Source organism: Anopheles arabiensis, chromosome 2 (genome assembly GCF_016920715.1).
Source record: "Anopheles arabiensis isolate DONGOLA chromosome 2, AaraD3, whole genome shotgun sequence".
Taxonomy (NCBI): Eukaryota; Metazoa; Arthropoda; class Insecta; order Diptera; family Culicidae; genus Anopheles; species Anopheles arabiensis.
Window position 1 is genome coordinate 29,423,363 of NC_053517.1, and position 14,191 is coordinate 29,437,553.

The 14,191-nt window shown below is 45.0% G+C and overlaps 4 protein-coding genes across 5 annotated transcripts in view; 3 read left to right on the forward strand and 1 right to left on the reverse strand.

Annotated features, from left to right (window-relative positions):
• Window positions 1-1,291: 1,291 nt before the first annotated feature.
• On the reverse strand, window positions 1,292-3,748 carry LOC120896464 (mitochondrial 2-oxodicarboxylate carrier). The gene is made up of 7 exons (XM_040300598.1): window positions 3,540-3,748; window positions 3,071-3,304; window positions 2,803-2,985; window positions 2,634-2,731; window positions 2,386-2,560; window positions 1,777-1,881; window positions 1,292-1,679 (listed from the first exon to the last, which is right to left on the reverse strand). The coding sequence occupies exons 2-7, from the start codon at window positions 3,230-3,232 to the stop codon at window positions 1,482-1,484; spliced, it is 921 nt and encodes a 306-aa protein (XP_040156532.1). The 5' UTR covers window positions 3,233-3,304; window positions 3,540-3,748; the 3' UTR covers window positions 1,292-1,481.
• Window positions 3,749-4,041: 293 nt separating this feature from the next.
• On the forward strand, window positions 4,042-4,584 carry LOC120894375 (ribonuclease P protein subunit p14-like). The gene is made up of 2 exons (XM_040296908.1): window positions 4,042-4,169; window positions 4,253-4,584. Exons 1-2 carry the CDS (start codon window positions 4,138-4,140, stop codon window positions 4,557-4,559), a joined length of 339 nt encoding a protein of 112 aa, XP_040152842.1. The 5' UTR covers window positions 4,042-4,137; the 3' UTR covers window positions 4,560-4,584.
• Window positions 4,536-5,153, forward strand: LOC120894374 (mitochondrial intermembrane space import and assembly protein 40-B). The gene is made up of 2 exons (XM_040296907.1): window positions 4,536-4,780; window positions 4,864-5,153. Exons 1-2 carry the CDS (start codon window positions 4,563-4,565, stop codon window positions 5,096-5,098), a joined length of 453 nt encoding a protein of 150 aa, XP_040152841.1. The 5' UTR covers window positions 4,536-4,562; the 3' UTR covers window positions 5,099-5,153.
• A 312-nt stretch (window positions 5,154-5,465) lies between these two features.
• The window catches only part of LOC120894372 (protein similar), a 113,677-nt gene continuing 104,951 nt past the window's right edge, over window positions 5,466-14,191 (forward strand). The window contains exon 1 of one of the 2 annotated variants that reach the window (XM_040296903.1): window positions 5,466-7,008. In XM_040296903.1, coding sequence (XP_040152837.1) covers window positions 6,938-7,008 — 71 coding nt within the window. In that variant the 5' untranslated portion in view covers window positions 5,466-6,937. Of the gene's footprint in view, window positions 7,009-12,037; window positions 13,599-14,191 lie in introns of those variants that run through there. The other variant, XM_040296905.1, reaches the window with a different exon arrangement.

The following is a 14,191-nucleotide window of genomic DNA, read 5'->3' on the forward strand; positions in this document are numbered from 1 at the left end:
GACGCGCGTATCGTTGCTTAGTACAACGCGCGAGCCAGAGGAAACCACTACGACCAGCACGACTACGGAAGCGCCAGTAACGACCACCCAGGAGCCGGCACCGCTTGAACCGACCGATCCGGTCGAGCCGGAAGCAGCACCGGAAAACCCAACCACGGTCGAGCCGGAAGAGCCAGCTACCAGCGCACCGGTGACTGTGGAGGATGCACCGGCCCAGGAGGGCAGTACCGAAGCATCCGGCGCCATCGCGCCCGAAGACGTGAACAGCCTGTCCGATGCGAGCCTCAGCGCACGGAGCGATGTGCGGGAGGAGAGCTTCCGACCGACGCCGATCCCGCTGGTAAGCTACCAGCATTACGTGCAACCGGCAATCTGGCCCGCAGCAGCCGGTTTCCAGCAGTCAGCCTTCCCAATGCAGCAATACTTTGGCAACAATGTGTTCATCCCGCCGCAAACCGCGTACCCGCTGGCAGCGCAAGCGTTCCAGGTGCAAACGCTCCCAGTCCACCACGGTCAGGGTTACCCACTGGCCACTCAGCCCGCGTACGATAACAGGCTGTACTATCCGACGGCCGGTGCCGACTCGCAGCCGAAATCACACAGCCGGGTGAAGCTGCACGACAACCACTACGATTTTGTTACGTACCACGACGATACGGAAACGGCCGCCTCCAACTATCAGCATCAGTCGTTTGGCAACTATCGGACGCAGCGGTACTGAATTTCGGGAGCGGAGCGAAATGCAGAACACCGCGGGATGTCTGTCTTCGCTTCTCTTTTAGCGCTAGGTGATCGTTAGGGAATGATCGATAGGGAACGATCGGGAGGTATTTAACATTCAAAGATATCACATCATCACATCACATTTGTAAATAGAACTCATCAATTACGGAGCAGCGCTTATGTGTGTAGAAAGAAATTAGAACCACACTAGGTGTCCCTCCCCCTCCCGACAGCGGATCAGAAAATTGTAGAAGAATGGTTAAGTGTGATGGTTAAGTGCAGAACTGTACAAATTGTTTAATAAATTTATAAACCCAATCGTTAGTACATTACTTTACCTCGCTTCTCAATATTTATCGTGAATTTATCGCGTTTTTTTGTGTAAAAGATTTACCAATACAATGGTTTATTGTAAACGACTACGAAATTTGAAGCTACATGCATTTTCAAAAATAATACTCTTCAAATGCCCGTTTTGTGAAAATATGACTTCAAAACTATTTTAAATGTATTTTTCCCATCAAACCACCCGTTACCGAGCTAAACCGGTAATTTATAAATGCATCTGTTTTTTTTTTGTATAAATGCGACTTACCATCTTAATCGCACCACCAAGCCGAGTGTGCTTCAAATACGGAGAAAAAAAACACATATAAAAAAGGGAAGCACCGCTTCAATTATCTAATGGAATGTTGTTGTTTTTTACGAATGTTCCGTCCCATTTTGATCTAGCTCTGTCCTCCTAGTGCGTTGCGCAACTACTGCTTAAAGTAGTCGTCCAGAAAGGCGTACACATAGTCGTAAACTACCAGCATGATTGCACCGCCCGGCCCGAGCCGCATCACCTTCGGGGTGAGGCCTTTGTACAGTGCCCCAAACCCTTCCTCGCGCGCCACGATCACCATCGACCCGAACGTGGTACGGTACTTCACCTGTCCGGGAATTGGTTGAGGTCCCTGGCGGAAAGAAAAGTGCACAATAAAACTAATTTTTAGTGCGCTGACCTACGCGCACACACACACACACACACACAAATACGGCTGTCCTACTGACCTGGATGCGGGATTTGGCCACGTCGAAGGGAATATTCACGATCGAGCCGAGTGTTCCACTCACGAAACCGATGCCAACTTTGCGCACGAATTCTTGCACAGGATCCTGCAGGACACATTTTGCACAACGTGTAATAATGGTGTGACGTTATCGCGAGTTGTTTGTAAATTAAAGTCTAATAATAACTAGCGATTAAATGAAACGATTTGAGTATTGCGGGAATGGACTGAAGCAGCTAGAAACACACATGCACCACAATTTGATCATTACATAAAGCTAATGGAACGCAGCAAAAGCAACGGGGAGACATCGCGAATCATTCAAGCGAACCGCACATAACATCTTGTTAGGGCTAAGCAACATAACATAACAACAATCGCATCACAACACAACATTGACATTAAAATACCATGGCTACCCACTTACCAGTTCTCCCTAACCATACCCTAAGGGCAGCTGGAGGATGAGTGTATGTTTGTTAGAGAGCGGACGAAACATGAAACAGATGATGAGAATGTAGCAAATGTGTACGCATTCGATAGACAATGATGATGCAAACGGTGTGCAACAGAGGGATGCACCGCGCACTACCGCGACGATCATGTGTACCTTATACTCCGGAACGATCCCTTTCACGCTGTGGTAAAAGCCAAAGTAGATCATGTTGAATACGCCGTTGCGACCGATGGTGGCGGTTAAACCGCGGTTCAATCCGTTCAGCCCGAAGCCGGACTCGTGGATGATTTGCTTCGTTACGGCCCACGTGCTGGGGACCTGTCCCATCCTGAAGGAGCAAGAGATATGCAGTGAATAGTTTTGCTCAATAATTTAGAATGATAGTTTCTATCAATACCTACTTATTCTTGTTTGCCTGCAGGGTAACCTTCACCATCTCGAATGGATTGACCAGAATAGCTTCCGTTACGCCCGCTCCCAGGCCAGCCAACGAAAATGTCTTTCAAAGCAGAGAGAATAGCGTAAAGCAGCAAGGTCGGCAGGAAAGAAAAACACACCCGTTATGCTTACCAGGGGCGTTGGTTTGTCCGATCCGAACAGAAAGAAACGTTTGTACTGCTCGAAGGTTAAAAATTTGACCGCACGCTTGGGCGTTTCCACCAACACCGGCGGCAGGATGCCTTTGTACAGTGAAAACACTCCCTCCGATCGGGCCATTTTGCGGATGCAATCAAACACCCCGTTATAGTAGGTCTGGAATGAGAGTGGGTCGTAAGATCGGTTCAATGAAATATCCGCAGTTTCCGGTGGATTCAGCTGCTTGGGGGTAATATATTACCGTGGATTTGGCGGCACCGGCAGAAGGGCTAGCTTGCAGCTGCAGCCTTGTTTTGACCAAATCCAGCGGGTGCATTATGCACACCTCTACGAAACCGGCCGATCCACCAGCGCCGACCTGCATCGCCGCTTGCCGTAGGAATTCTTTCAGATCCGAAGGCATCTTGATGATTGTTACTAGTTTAGCTCAGTTCTTTTTCACCTGACGAAGTAAGGTAATGTAGTAGAATAATACCTGAAAATAGCAGAAAGACGGTTAACGTAAATGAAGAGAAATGCATGTTTAACAACTTCAAATGGAACCATTGGTCCGATATTTCCCCGCTGGATGTCTAGAGAACATCAGGTATCGGTGGGACGCTTATCAGACACAGATGGTCTGAAAATAGGACACACATGCACCGTTCGCGATAACGCTTTGCAATAAATCTTTCAAGCAGGCACGCCCGTGAGAATGGAACATGATTTACCTTAAACCGCTCCTTCGTTCGTTTCACATTGGATGCACTGGGGCCAAAATATAATTGACCTATGCTTAAGGTCACACCGTATTGAAACCAACAGCAACGTTTTCTGGCTCCAAATTAACGAATGATTTTGGCAATTGCTTGAAGGTCCGAGGGGAAGATGCGTGCTATTGCTATGTGGAAGACGGGACAGAATGAAGAAGTTGTTTACATTTGAGTGCGGTCTGGTCTTTGTGTACAGCGGCACGCCTTGAATCAGCTGTTTGCGGTGCAGGTAGCTTGCAACAAATTAACGGTTTTTCTTTAAGATGTGTGTAAGAGTTTTGAACCTTAAATTAGTTTTGAAAGTTAAATTAAAAAAACTGCTTGTAAGTGTAGGAATTAACTACACTAAATCTAGTAAAACAACATAATGAACATTTCAAATGTGTTCCTTTGCCTCTGTAAAAACGTAAACGTCATTCCAGTGACAGCACGTCAATGCTTTCGAAATGAGCCAGCCCGGTTGCTATTTCACAACCAGCTGTCACAACATACAAAACATGCTTTCATAACAACAAAAAAACACATTATTTTCTCGCCGCTCAAGCATGGTACTACTATGAGTGACTACTTTTATCTAGATGTTGAAATGTAAGTAACGAATATTTTCCCTATTTCCCGCATTCTTGGCACTTGCTACAAACGTCCACCCCTTCCACTTGTGTCACTTGTAGAAAACTCGCTGAAGAGCCGAACCAATTGTCCGCACTATACCTGAAGGGCAGCATAGAGCGATCGCTGACGAAAGTGTTCGGCGAAATCGGTGGCCAAACTGAGGTTGATCTGCTGAAATTTGACGCACAGCGAAAGCGTATTATCCTGCGCGTGCCGAAAGAATTCTACGTGAAGCTCCGCGCTGCCATAACGCTGATCGGAGAGTTCCAAGGAGTGCCCTGCAACTTCCAGGTAAAGAAGGCATCGCCCCTGCTGCTCTCGTTGGTGGAAACGCACGTAGACTTTGCCGGTCAAACCGTCGCTTGAATCATGTCGCTGTGCAAAAGCTACGGCAAGGATAAGGTAATCTTTGCCACCGCCGAGGACCATGCCACGCCGAGCAAGGTGGAGCTACCGGAATCGGAACCGCGACCGGGACTGATACTGGAAAATGGAGACATCAACTGGAACTGTCCATGCCTCGGTGGCATGGCAATCGGTCCGTGCGGTAACGAGTTCCGGGAAGCATTCTCCTGCTTCCACTACAGGTATGTCACTCATGGGATTTATCGAATCATCCGAGCCTGGAGAAGTGTGTTACATAAACCAACCATGCTCTCCATTCTTCCAGCCAAGCACAACCGAAGGGTTCGGATTGCTACGAAGCGTTCAGCACAATGAACGAATGCATGCGGAACTATCCTGGTGTGTACAAACAAAACCTCAACGAGGACGAGGATGAGGAGAGTGGTGCCGGTGTGGCGAGCATGATAGCCGACGAAGGCGAGGAGGAGGATGATGTCGATGCACCTCCTCCGGCAAAGGCGGAAAGCGAATCAAAAACCGTAGCGACAAAAGCGAACTAAGTTGTATAAGCGAACAAACAATAATATACGCCAGAGAGTAGTGTTACAGCTGTGAGCAATTTTGGTTCCATTTATTGTAAAAGAAAAGAAGATAATCGATGAACATACGAAGATTTCATCATACTTTGCAAGCTTAACGTGCACCGTCAAAAGTTTACCTCAGTCGATATAGAATCATCCTCATAAAAAAAGATAAAAATAAAGAAATTTTATTTTCAATAAAACACACAACTGAAATTGCGAAAAAGATTTTCATTCGTCGTCCGATGGTGGAAAATTTGGACCGCCTTCGTTAAATTGCGAGTGATTTTGACGTTTTCGTCAAACGTCGCCCCGGTTTGACGTTTGTTTCGTCAAAGATGGATGTTTTTGTGATTCTGTGTGTGAAAGCGATTGTGATTGGATGGAAGTGATATTGGATGCGCTATGCGAAAGCAAAACGTAGAAAAAATCAGTTAATGTGTGCATTATTGAACGCGTGCTGAGTGCAAATCCTACCAGTGCAGTGATCCCGAAACGTGCAGCAAACGGCAGCGTATGTGTGCTGCTTTGGCGCTATTCGTTTGGCCGCGATATTCAAGGTTTTTTTTTGTTTCTCCGTGCTTGCCTATTGCCCTCTCCACATCAATAACAAGCGTAACCTTCTGGTAGCAGCAGCAGCAGCAGCAGCGATAGCGAAGAGTGTGTGTGCGCGCGCCAGATTCTGGGTTAACAGCGATATTTCCGTCGGTCAAGCAAGCGGGAGCTCGGGTTAGCACCTTCTGGAAGGTGTGTGCGTAATTTCCCCTTCCCCTTCCGCGGATCGGTCCGATGAGGTGTGCGTGCGGAGACAAAGTGCATATGCAAGAAGCTATCACTAGTATTACGCACCATACATCTCGCTCGTAGCATCATCATCATCGCGCGTAGTAGTCAATGGCAGCAGCAGCAGCAGCAGCATAACTAGTAGTAGAAGAAAAAAGCACACACTCTCACATCCGGAACCCCCTCATCAACCGATGTTGTTGCTGGGTGCCCGTCCGTTCGTTAAAGTAGGTGCAAGCGGAGCAGTAGTGCGTTCGAGGTGCGAACAACCATTGGCACAAGCCAGACAGAACGATTTATTTTGGATTTCTGGCCATCGAACGAGAGGCAGCTGATTGTGGCTGTGTGACGTCGTGACTCGTGCAAAGAATAAATATCGAAGGAAGAAGAAAAAAAAAACAACAAACGGTATACCGAAAACGCGTGTTGCATGTTTCGAAGTGTTGGTGAGTGTATTCTATGTGTGTGTGTATCTGTATGTGAATGACCATCGTGTGCGTGCGTGTGTTTATTTTGGTGTTTTGACGGTGGCAAGCAAAACGGTGCGTGATTTCGTAACACGACAAGCACGGCCCTATCGCCCCAATACAGCCCACAACTGTGAGATAGTGAGTGAATTCAGTGCATTTTGTATGTGTGCGTGCGGCGTGCATTGTGAAACTAAACTAATACCGTGAGTGCGAGTGAAAGCGCATCGTACACACAAGCAAAGCGAAACATCACTATCAAAAGTGCGTGTGTTCCGTTGCGAGTGAGAACCCCTGTATGTGTCGATGCTTATTGTGTGCATGCCCTTGTATGTGTGTGTGTGTGAGCGTGAAAGTATTGTGTCTCAATTAGCATAATTGTAAAACATTAGTGGAAAAAGCCGTGTCGTGTCTGTGTTTGCGCGGTTTAACTTGCTGTTTTGAAACGAAAATTCCTTTACCCGAGGGGCTCTTTTAGACAAGCGACGACGAAGCAAATTGATAACTCTTCTGCCGGGTGGAAGGAACAGAAACAACAATTCCCGCGAAGGAACTGCCGTGCCCAAGGATGACGAAAACTGTAACGAAACCGGCGGACACGACGGGCAAAGCCGGGAAGCCCGTCAAAGAGAAGCGAAGGTAAGACAAAACCCCGTTGCATCGAAAACTGGAAAAACTGGCCAAAAGGGTCGACGAAGGTGTCGAGTGACCCCCGAACGAGATATGTTGTTCGGTGCGTGGAACTCGGTGGAATCATATCGTGAAAGCTACGCCGCAGATTTATGCTGTAACCTTTGTAGCGATTGATTTTTCTTACATTGTTGTACTGCCCGTTTTTTGATCGTGCCTTCGAGTGCATTTTTTTTTAGAGAATCTTTAAGCGTTCGAGAAATTGACTTCCATTTTCTAAATCTCAATGCCATCCGATTTTCGTGTTGTCTCAGGTGATGATGCATCTTCCTGCCATTGGAATGCTCACTCGCATCATAGTAACCCTTAAGGGAGGAATCCGCAGCACAGAACGGCGAAGCATCGTAACCATGGTATCTTGTATGTTGAAGATATTTGTAGTCCAACGCAAAGAGAAGAAACTGAAGACCCCTAGTCGCGTAGGTCCTTCAGATGAACGCGTGGTCGCGTGGGATGCGTATGTTGCAATCGTTTTAAAACGAATGTTCCGCTCGTTGGATCTTGGCGCTAATGAGTTCAACACAAGGGTAGTAAATTTTGTTGTTATGTTTGTGGATTTCATTCGTAAACAAATATTGTACAAATGGCTTTGAAATATTAAAAAAAAGTCTGTCTATTTCATACATTTTGCTACACCGCGATGAATGTGGCGCGCAAAAATAAGGAAACGGAGTGGTACTTAGCCATAATTGCTACACAACAAACTCGACGTGATCTATGTGTGAGTGTGTGTAGCGCACAAATTACGTACTGGACGTCCCCTGTTCTGGATAGGGTCGTACGAAGGAAAACTAATTGCATATGCCCTGATTATTTTAAGCGTACAACCGCCAATCGTTAGACGGAAGCGCGTTGTGGGTGTTTGCTTGAGCGGATGTGATGATGCATTCTGAGGTGCTTTGTTTTAAGTTCTCGTAGTGGAAGAACAACAAATCAACACGTAAAAACACATTTCAAGGTCATGCAAAGTTGGTGCTGTAAATAGACATTTTAATTTATTTCATTTAGTGAACGAAAATAGCCCATTCTCCTTTAAGGGTTTTTGCCTTTTTGATCACACCATGTGGAGTCTTTAAAACTTAATCAATATGTTACATAACAAAGACCGGCAAACAAAAAAAAATGTTCCGCACTCCTGCCTATAAATGTTCTTTTACGCAGTCGAATGTTCCTGATGCTCCTGCCGAAGATTGGCCCAGTTTTCCCATGCTATAAGGACACGCCGGACGACATGCTGCTGGGGTGTGGAATGTACCGCAACGCAGGGTTTTGTTTTGACGTTCACTTTCGATAAGATGACGCCTTCGGAAAAGGGCTCGTCCATGTGTGTACATCGAGCTTCTCGTGCGCAGGCGTTCCACCTTCGCCGGGAGTGCTTGATGCTATCGCTCTTCGGGCTAGAGCCATCATTCAGAACGTGTCTAGCGCCGAAGGCCCAACAGTTCGCGTCCAACGTCTTCGGGCGATAACGTCAGGATACACGGCAGTCGGTTTGTTTTGTAGAGCATGTTCGTACACCTTCCAAATTCTGTTGGTTCGACGAGCCTGAAGTGTGCATGTGTGCGTGGGGGTGAATGCCGTTCAACTAGCAACGACCGACAAACGACATTTCAAAGCTGTTGAACCTGTTGAACCGGTGTGATTAGCCGTGGGCATTCCTTTCCGTGCGCCATCATCATCATCGTTCGCTTGGACACATTAGCAGACGCTTGTCTCGTTGTGTGTAGTGTGTCGATTATTTTTCGTTTTCAATCTCCACAAAATGGTACGACTCACTCGAAAGTGTGAGAAGGGATCATATCACTCGACTTAGGTTCAAATCGAGCATGGGTTAGACTTTATGCACATATCAGCTAGGAGCTGTTACTTTAGCAAAATCTTTACCCTTGCTAACGTTTGCAATGAAAAACTCGACTAAAATTGTCTATTTTTCATGCGACTAACGAAATGTTTATTGCACATTCAATAATAATAACCCATGAGTAAGCAACCAAAATTTGAATGCTCTATCAGTCGAACTCTAACCGTGATGGCCAAAAAAGTGAAGCAACTTCGTTCAGAAGCGTGCGCGATATGACACCAAGAGGGAGTCGGATGAGTTCATCCCGGCAGCTACAGCATATTGGCATTATTAGATAACAATTGGAGCATCTAAAGAAAGCCCACTTCCGAATGGCAGACGACCGTGAGCGACAAGAAGCTCCAAAAGAAGCTGAATGGGAAGACCGACGGAAAAGCCGCTTCATCGCTGCGTTCGCTTGGCCGGGACTACGATGCAACTGAACAAACAGTGAAAAAGTACCTGGAAAACATGAACATACATGTAAAACATGCTTATACGCATGTCTTCGTCCGCTTTGGCAAACATTCCGGATAACTGACGGAAGGCGGCAGCTCGCAAGGGCATAGATTTATTACCTTTTAAATACCTTTTTTCACAGATATTTTTGGAAAGCAATTATCTGTCTAAGTTTTTTTTCCTCTAACAATTCCGATTTTTTTTTTTAATTCATACGTTATTGTACACCTTTGAAAAACGTTCCAAGCGATATTATGATAAAAATCTCACAAAGAAAAAAAATCCAACCATTGAATAATTCTAAATTATATACATTTCTTAGACGGATTTCCTCGGCAGCTCTAAATTACCATCATTGCAAAGAAGAACATAGACGATTTTACATAGATCTCGTTTGAAAAAAAATAGCCATTGTTGCTGATAAGAGTTCTTTTAACATTCAATCAAACATTGAATGCTTTTTGCACTCGCTGACGACCAATAACCTTTATTGATTAAAAATATTGTTCGTTGCTGCGTCACTAGTGGTAATGAGGTCTAACCTCTCCCCAAATTTGCTCACCGAAAGGTCTTTGATTGTTTGTTTACGGGGGTCAATCAATGCAGTTTAAGTGATAGGACAGAAGTTTGTCTTACTTGTGCAATCGAAGCGTTTATGAGCGTAATGATAAGAATTCTACACATCTTTATATTGAGAGTAAAATCATTTCTTTTTTTTAATTTTATTTCAGTTTGTTTCTTGCTTGAAGCGCCAGATTAATGTTTAAACAATTGTTTGATTAGTAAACCTGAAATACAAAACGTTTGTACTCTATTAAAACGCATTGGTTAAGAGCTGTGCGTCATCACCGGAAACTCGATTGAAAGCTTTCATTCCCTGTTTGGACAAAGCAGTTGTTAAGGATTCTGTGTTCGTAATACACGTACGTGCGTCGATTACTATTACAACCTTCGCCATGACGCCTTTTGCATGAGAATAATTTCAGAAACAGATATCATTCTTTCTGCATTTTGGCATACGACTTTACGTCACCGAATGCACGTAAATTCCCACCTTCGCGAAGGGCGGGAAAATCCAACACAGATCATGTAAAGAATCAATATCTTTATCTTATTGTATTATTGAATGTTTGATATCTTTATGTTTTTAATGTTTGCTGACGCCGTATCGCTTTATTTTTAGTGTGTGTTTACAAATTTCAACAGAAACACGAAGCAAACAGATCGCACTGCGGAAAGGAATTTCAGTGAAAGGAGCGCACGGTTCCGTTCTGTTTTACTGACCTTCGACACCATGACCATTTGAATTGATTTGTTGGGTCGGCTTTTGTACATCATGCACATCCTATACGTGTATGCAAATTATGCGAATCGTAGGCCAGACAGAGACAGCAGCGAGTAGTATTACTGTTCCTCTGTGCGTTGTTCGCAGCTGAATGATTGTTTTTCGTCAAGCACAGCAGCGTGCCGAGAGCAATTTAATGTTTTGCAGCGATGGAGCTGGAGAGGAGAGATAAAGCGGCTCCGGTTGTCCAAGATGCGTTCGTCCGCCGGTTCGAGATTGATGTGTCGGTGGTGGGCGAATCAACGTTTCTGCAAACCTGCCACAGCACCCTCTCCGTGCTATTAATTTTAATTGAGACAATTTACTACTCACAGTGGTAAAAAATAGAAGGTTAAACCAATACAGCGCTACAGAACAGGCGGGCAAATATTGGTTGCTCTTTGAGAAGCGTGACAGTATGTAGGGATGTCGTGTGCTTGGTCTGCAACTGTGTTTACCGTGTGTATTTTAATTTTATTTTATGTGATTATTAATTTGTCTATTGAATGCAGAATAGTCGATCGATGTCTGTTTTTAAATAAAATGTAAAACACACATTTGTCTGTTGTAAATTTGTTGTAAAACACACATAATGTAAAACAGACATTTGGGACAGATTGTCAATAGAGCGAAAAGATGCAACTGATTTTAATAATGAGGCAATAAATACAATTCGCGTGGCGCTAGCAGGAACACACAATAGTTCCCAACAAAATACTTTCGAATGCAGTTCCCACGGTGACAAGATAATCGATAACATCTTACACAACTTGAGATCATAGGACATAAATCCATAGGAAATGTTTAATATGACATTATCTTAATATGATTTGCAAATCAACTGCTGCGAAAGATTAGAAACGGTATTTCCATATCTCACTGATGATCACTAGACTAGCATTCCTTATTACAGTAAATACATTAACTGGAAATTCGTTACAATAGACAAGTATGATATTGCATATCATATAGACGGAACATCTTTTAATCACTATGAAAAAACAATAGTAAGGATGTCGCTTTGCCATGAAAATGATGAGTGTTTTTAGCTAACATTTTTTTTTATGAAATCAAATTTATTCAACGTCCATGCCAAAAAAAAAGTTAAAAATGTGTAGTCCTACAAAAGCTTATTATTTTCATAGATATTCAATTCTCATGCAATGTATGTCCAGCTGTCTTATTTTGACCACTGTGTTAGCAAGTTTGCACTAGTCCAAGGCAATAGGATACAAAATTTATCTTTACCACACATGCTTATCAGCTCATACTATCTCGTTTGCCTGTAAGGGGCTGTAAACCATCCATAGACAGCAGCCCACCAGTAGAAGCTTCACCTTCTTCAGTAGTCATCGAGCATCAGGGTTTGCACGAGCGTTCTAAAACTTTGACTTTCCAACTTACGGCCGACTCATACTTTGCTAATCGTTACTCAGGGTCCCCCTTGCCCTCCCCTGTAACCGTCGCCTACTGGTCAGCTTCTATCATCTTTCCCACCCTTTAGGCGTGTTATCAGACGTGCGGTTCCAAACTTTCGCAACGACCTACGAATACCTCCTCCTACATGACTGTTACTTCACGCGCACCTCTGTGGAGAGTAATGTTTAGCGACGAACCTGGTGGTAGTAGTAGTATTAGCAAGTACTTTGTAGCCGATCCACTGGCGAGTTCGTTGACTGTTGATTGCTGGATCCCGCGCTCGGGGATCTCGTCGGTAGGTCGCCGTTTCGATAACGAATATCCCGAAGACGACAGCGGCTAGGGCTTGGGCTTGGGCCAACCAGTATAATCGTCTACGGTTCCGCTCTTTTTTTTTATCGGGAATCTTTCGTTAACGTGCGCAAGATAATATAACATTATAAATTAGTAGCATTGCCAATCGGATTACGATTAGACAGTCGTCGGAGCTCGGTCTCGTCGGTCGGAAGTGGTAACATTTTGGCAGTCGGTTTTCAGCCTGCCGAGGTGGAGTTAAGTTTATGTGTCCAGTTACTTGCCCCAGCACGTGTTCTAGTGAAGTCGACACCGGAATGTTTCTATACATCTTTTAGAGTGTTTCTGTGTGTGAGAGGGTCATTTGGAATAAATACGTTTACTGGTGAATTGTGATTAGGATAGATTTCGAATCGTACCAAGAGTGTTAGTTGGATTTTCCTGAAGCGGTTATACGATGCATACGAACTGGTATCAGAACGAGGGAGCAGTTGGTGGAATGGGCAATGTTTATGACGGTGGTGGGAGTGGTGGTGGTCTAAGTGGCGGATACTATGGAGGTGAAAATGTATCATTCTACGGTCCCCCAGCAATGGGGACTGTAGAATATCCGGATAAATCTAAACCCGGATTTGACGGTACATTCAACTACGCTGGTGGAACGGCAGTTGCTAAAGAAGATTTCAACGCATACACTGGAAGTGTAGTGACAGGTAGCAATGCATGTCCTTACATGTCCTACCCAAACGCTAACCAAGGTGTAGGACCTCATCAACAACACCAGCCGCCACCGATGGGCCCGTTATATAACCACCCTCAAATGATGGCGCCAACGGCAATGGGTAGCAACAACGATTACCAACACCAGCAGCAGCAGCAACAACCGCAGGTTCCTTCCAACAACCACCATCTTGTCGGTGGTGCTTATCAGCCCTTTTGTCAGGCGCTTCCACCGCCATCCGCCCGCCAACCATCCTCGTACGGTGTCGAATTGGGCGAATCGCCCGAGCTAGTGTCACCACCTCAAAATATGATGTCTGCTGGCGGCAGCAGCAGCACTCCGTCATTTCTTGAGCAACCTTACGTGGCGGCCAATTACCCACCGTGCCAGGGTCCGCCGCCATGGAACTATGCCTACTGCTATGGTTACTATGGGCAGGAACCGTGTCCTTACGTCAACATGGTCGATATGGAAGATTTCATGTAAGTAGCTTCCTGGTTCCACACCAACCAATCGGAAGCGAGTGTTGAGTGATGTCGGAGTAATTATCAAGATCATCGATAGGGTCCTCTCCAAATGCTTGGTATGGTTGGTTCGAAATCTATTCACTGCCATCTGTTATACACTGTCATTGGTATGTATTATACACACTTGCTGGCCGATAAGTAAACCATTCGGGTATGGTTGAAGCTTGTCCGTAGTATATGGTTATGCCAATCTCTGTCTGCCAAGGCCCCTTCCGATTGGTTGATTTCTCGGGCCGTTGGTATATAAGCGATGAATCTGGTTTTACGCGCTAAGCTATTTGCGGTGGTTTTACTTAAGCACTAATCGAGTATATGATTGCATTGAAAGGTTTGCTGTTTGCTCAATTCTCGTACAAGTGCACAGAAACTGTTTCAGGTTAAACACACGGCTGAATTGTCGTGTTCATCCTTGTTCGATCTAGCTAGAGCTAGATTGACAGTTGTCTCTCGACGATTTTCTGCGACAAATCTGCAGTAAAAGAGAACTCAAACTGTTCGCTCAGCATTCCGGTACATTCTACGTAAACATGAAATATGGCATAAGTGAG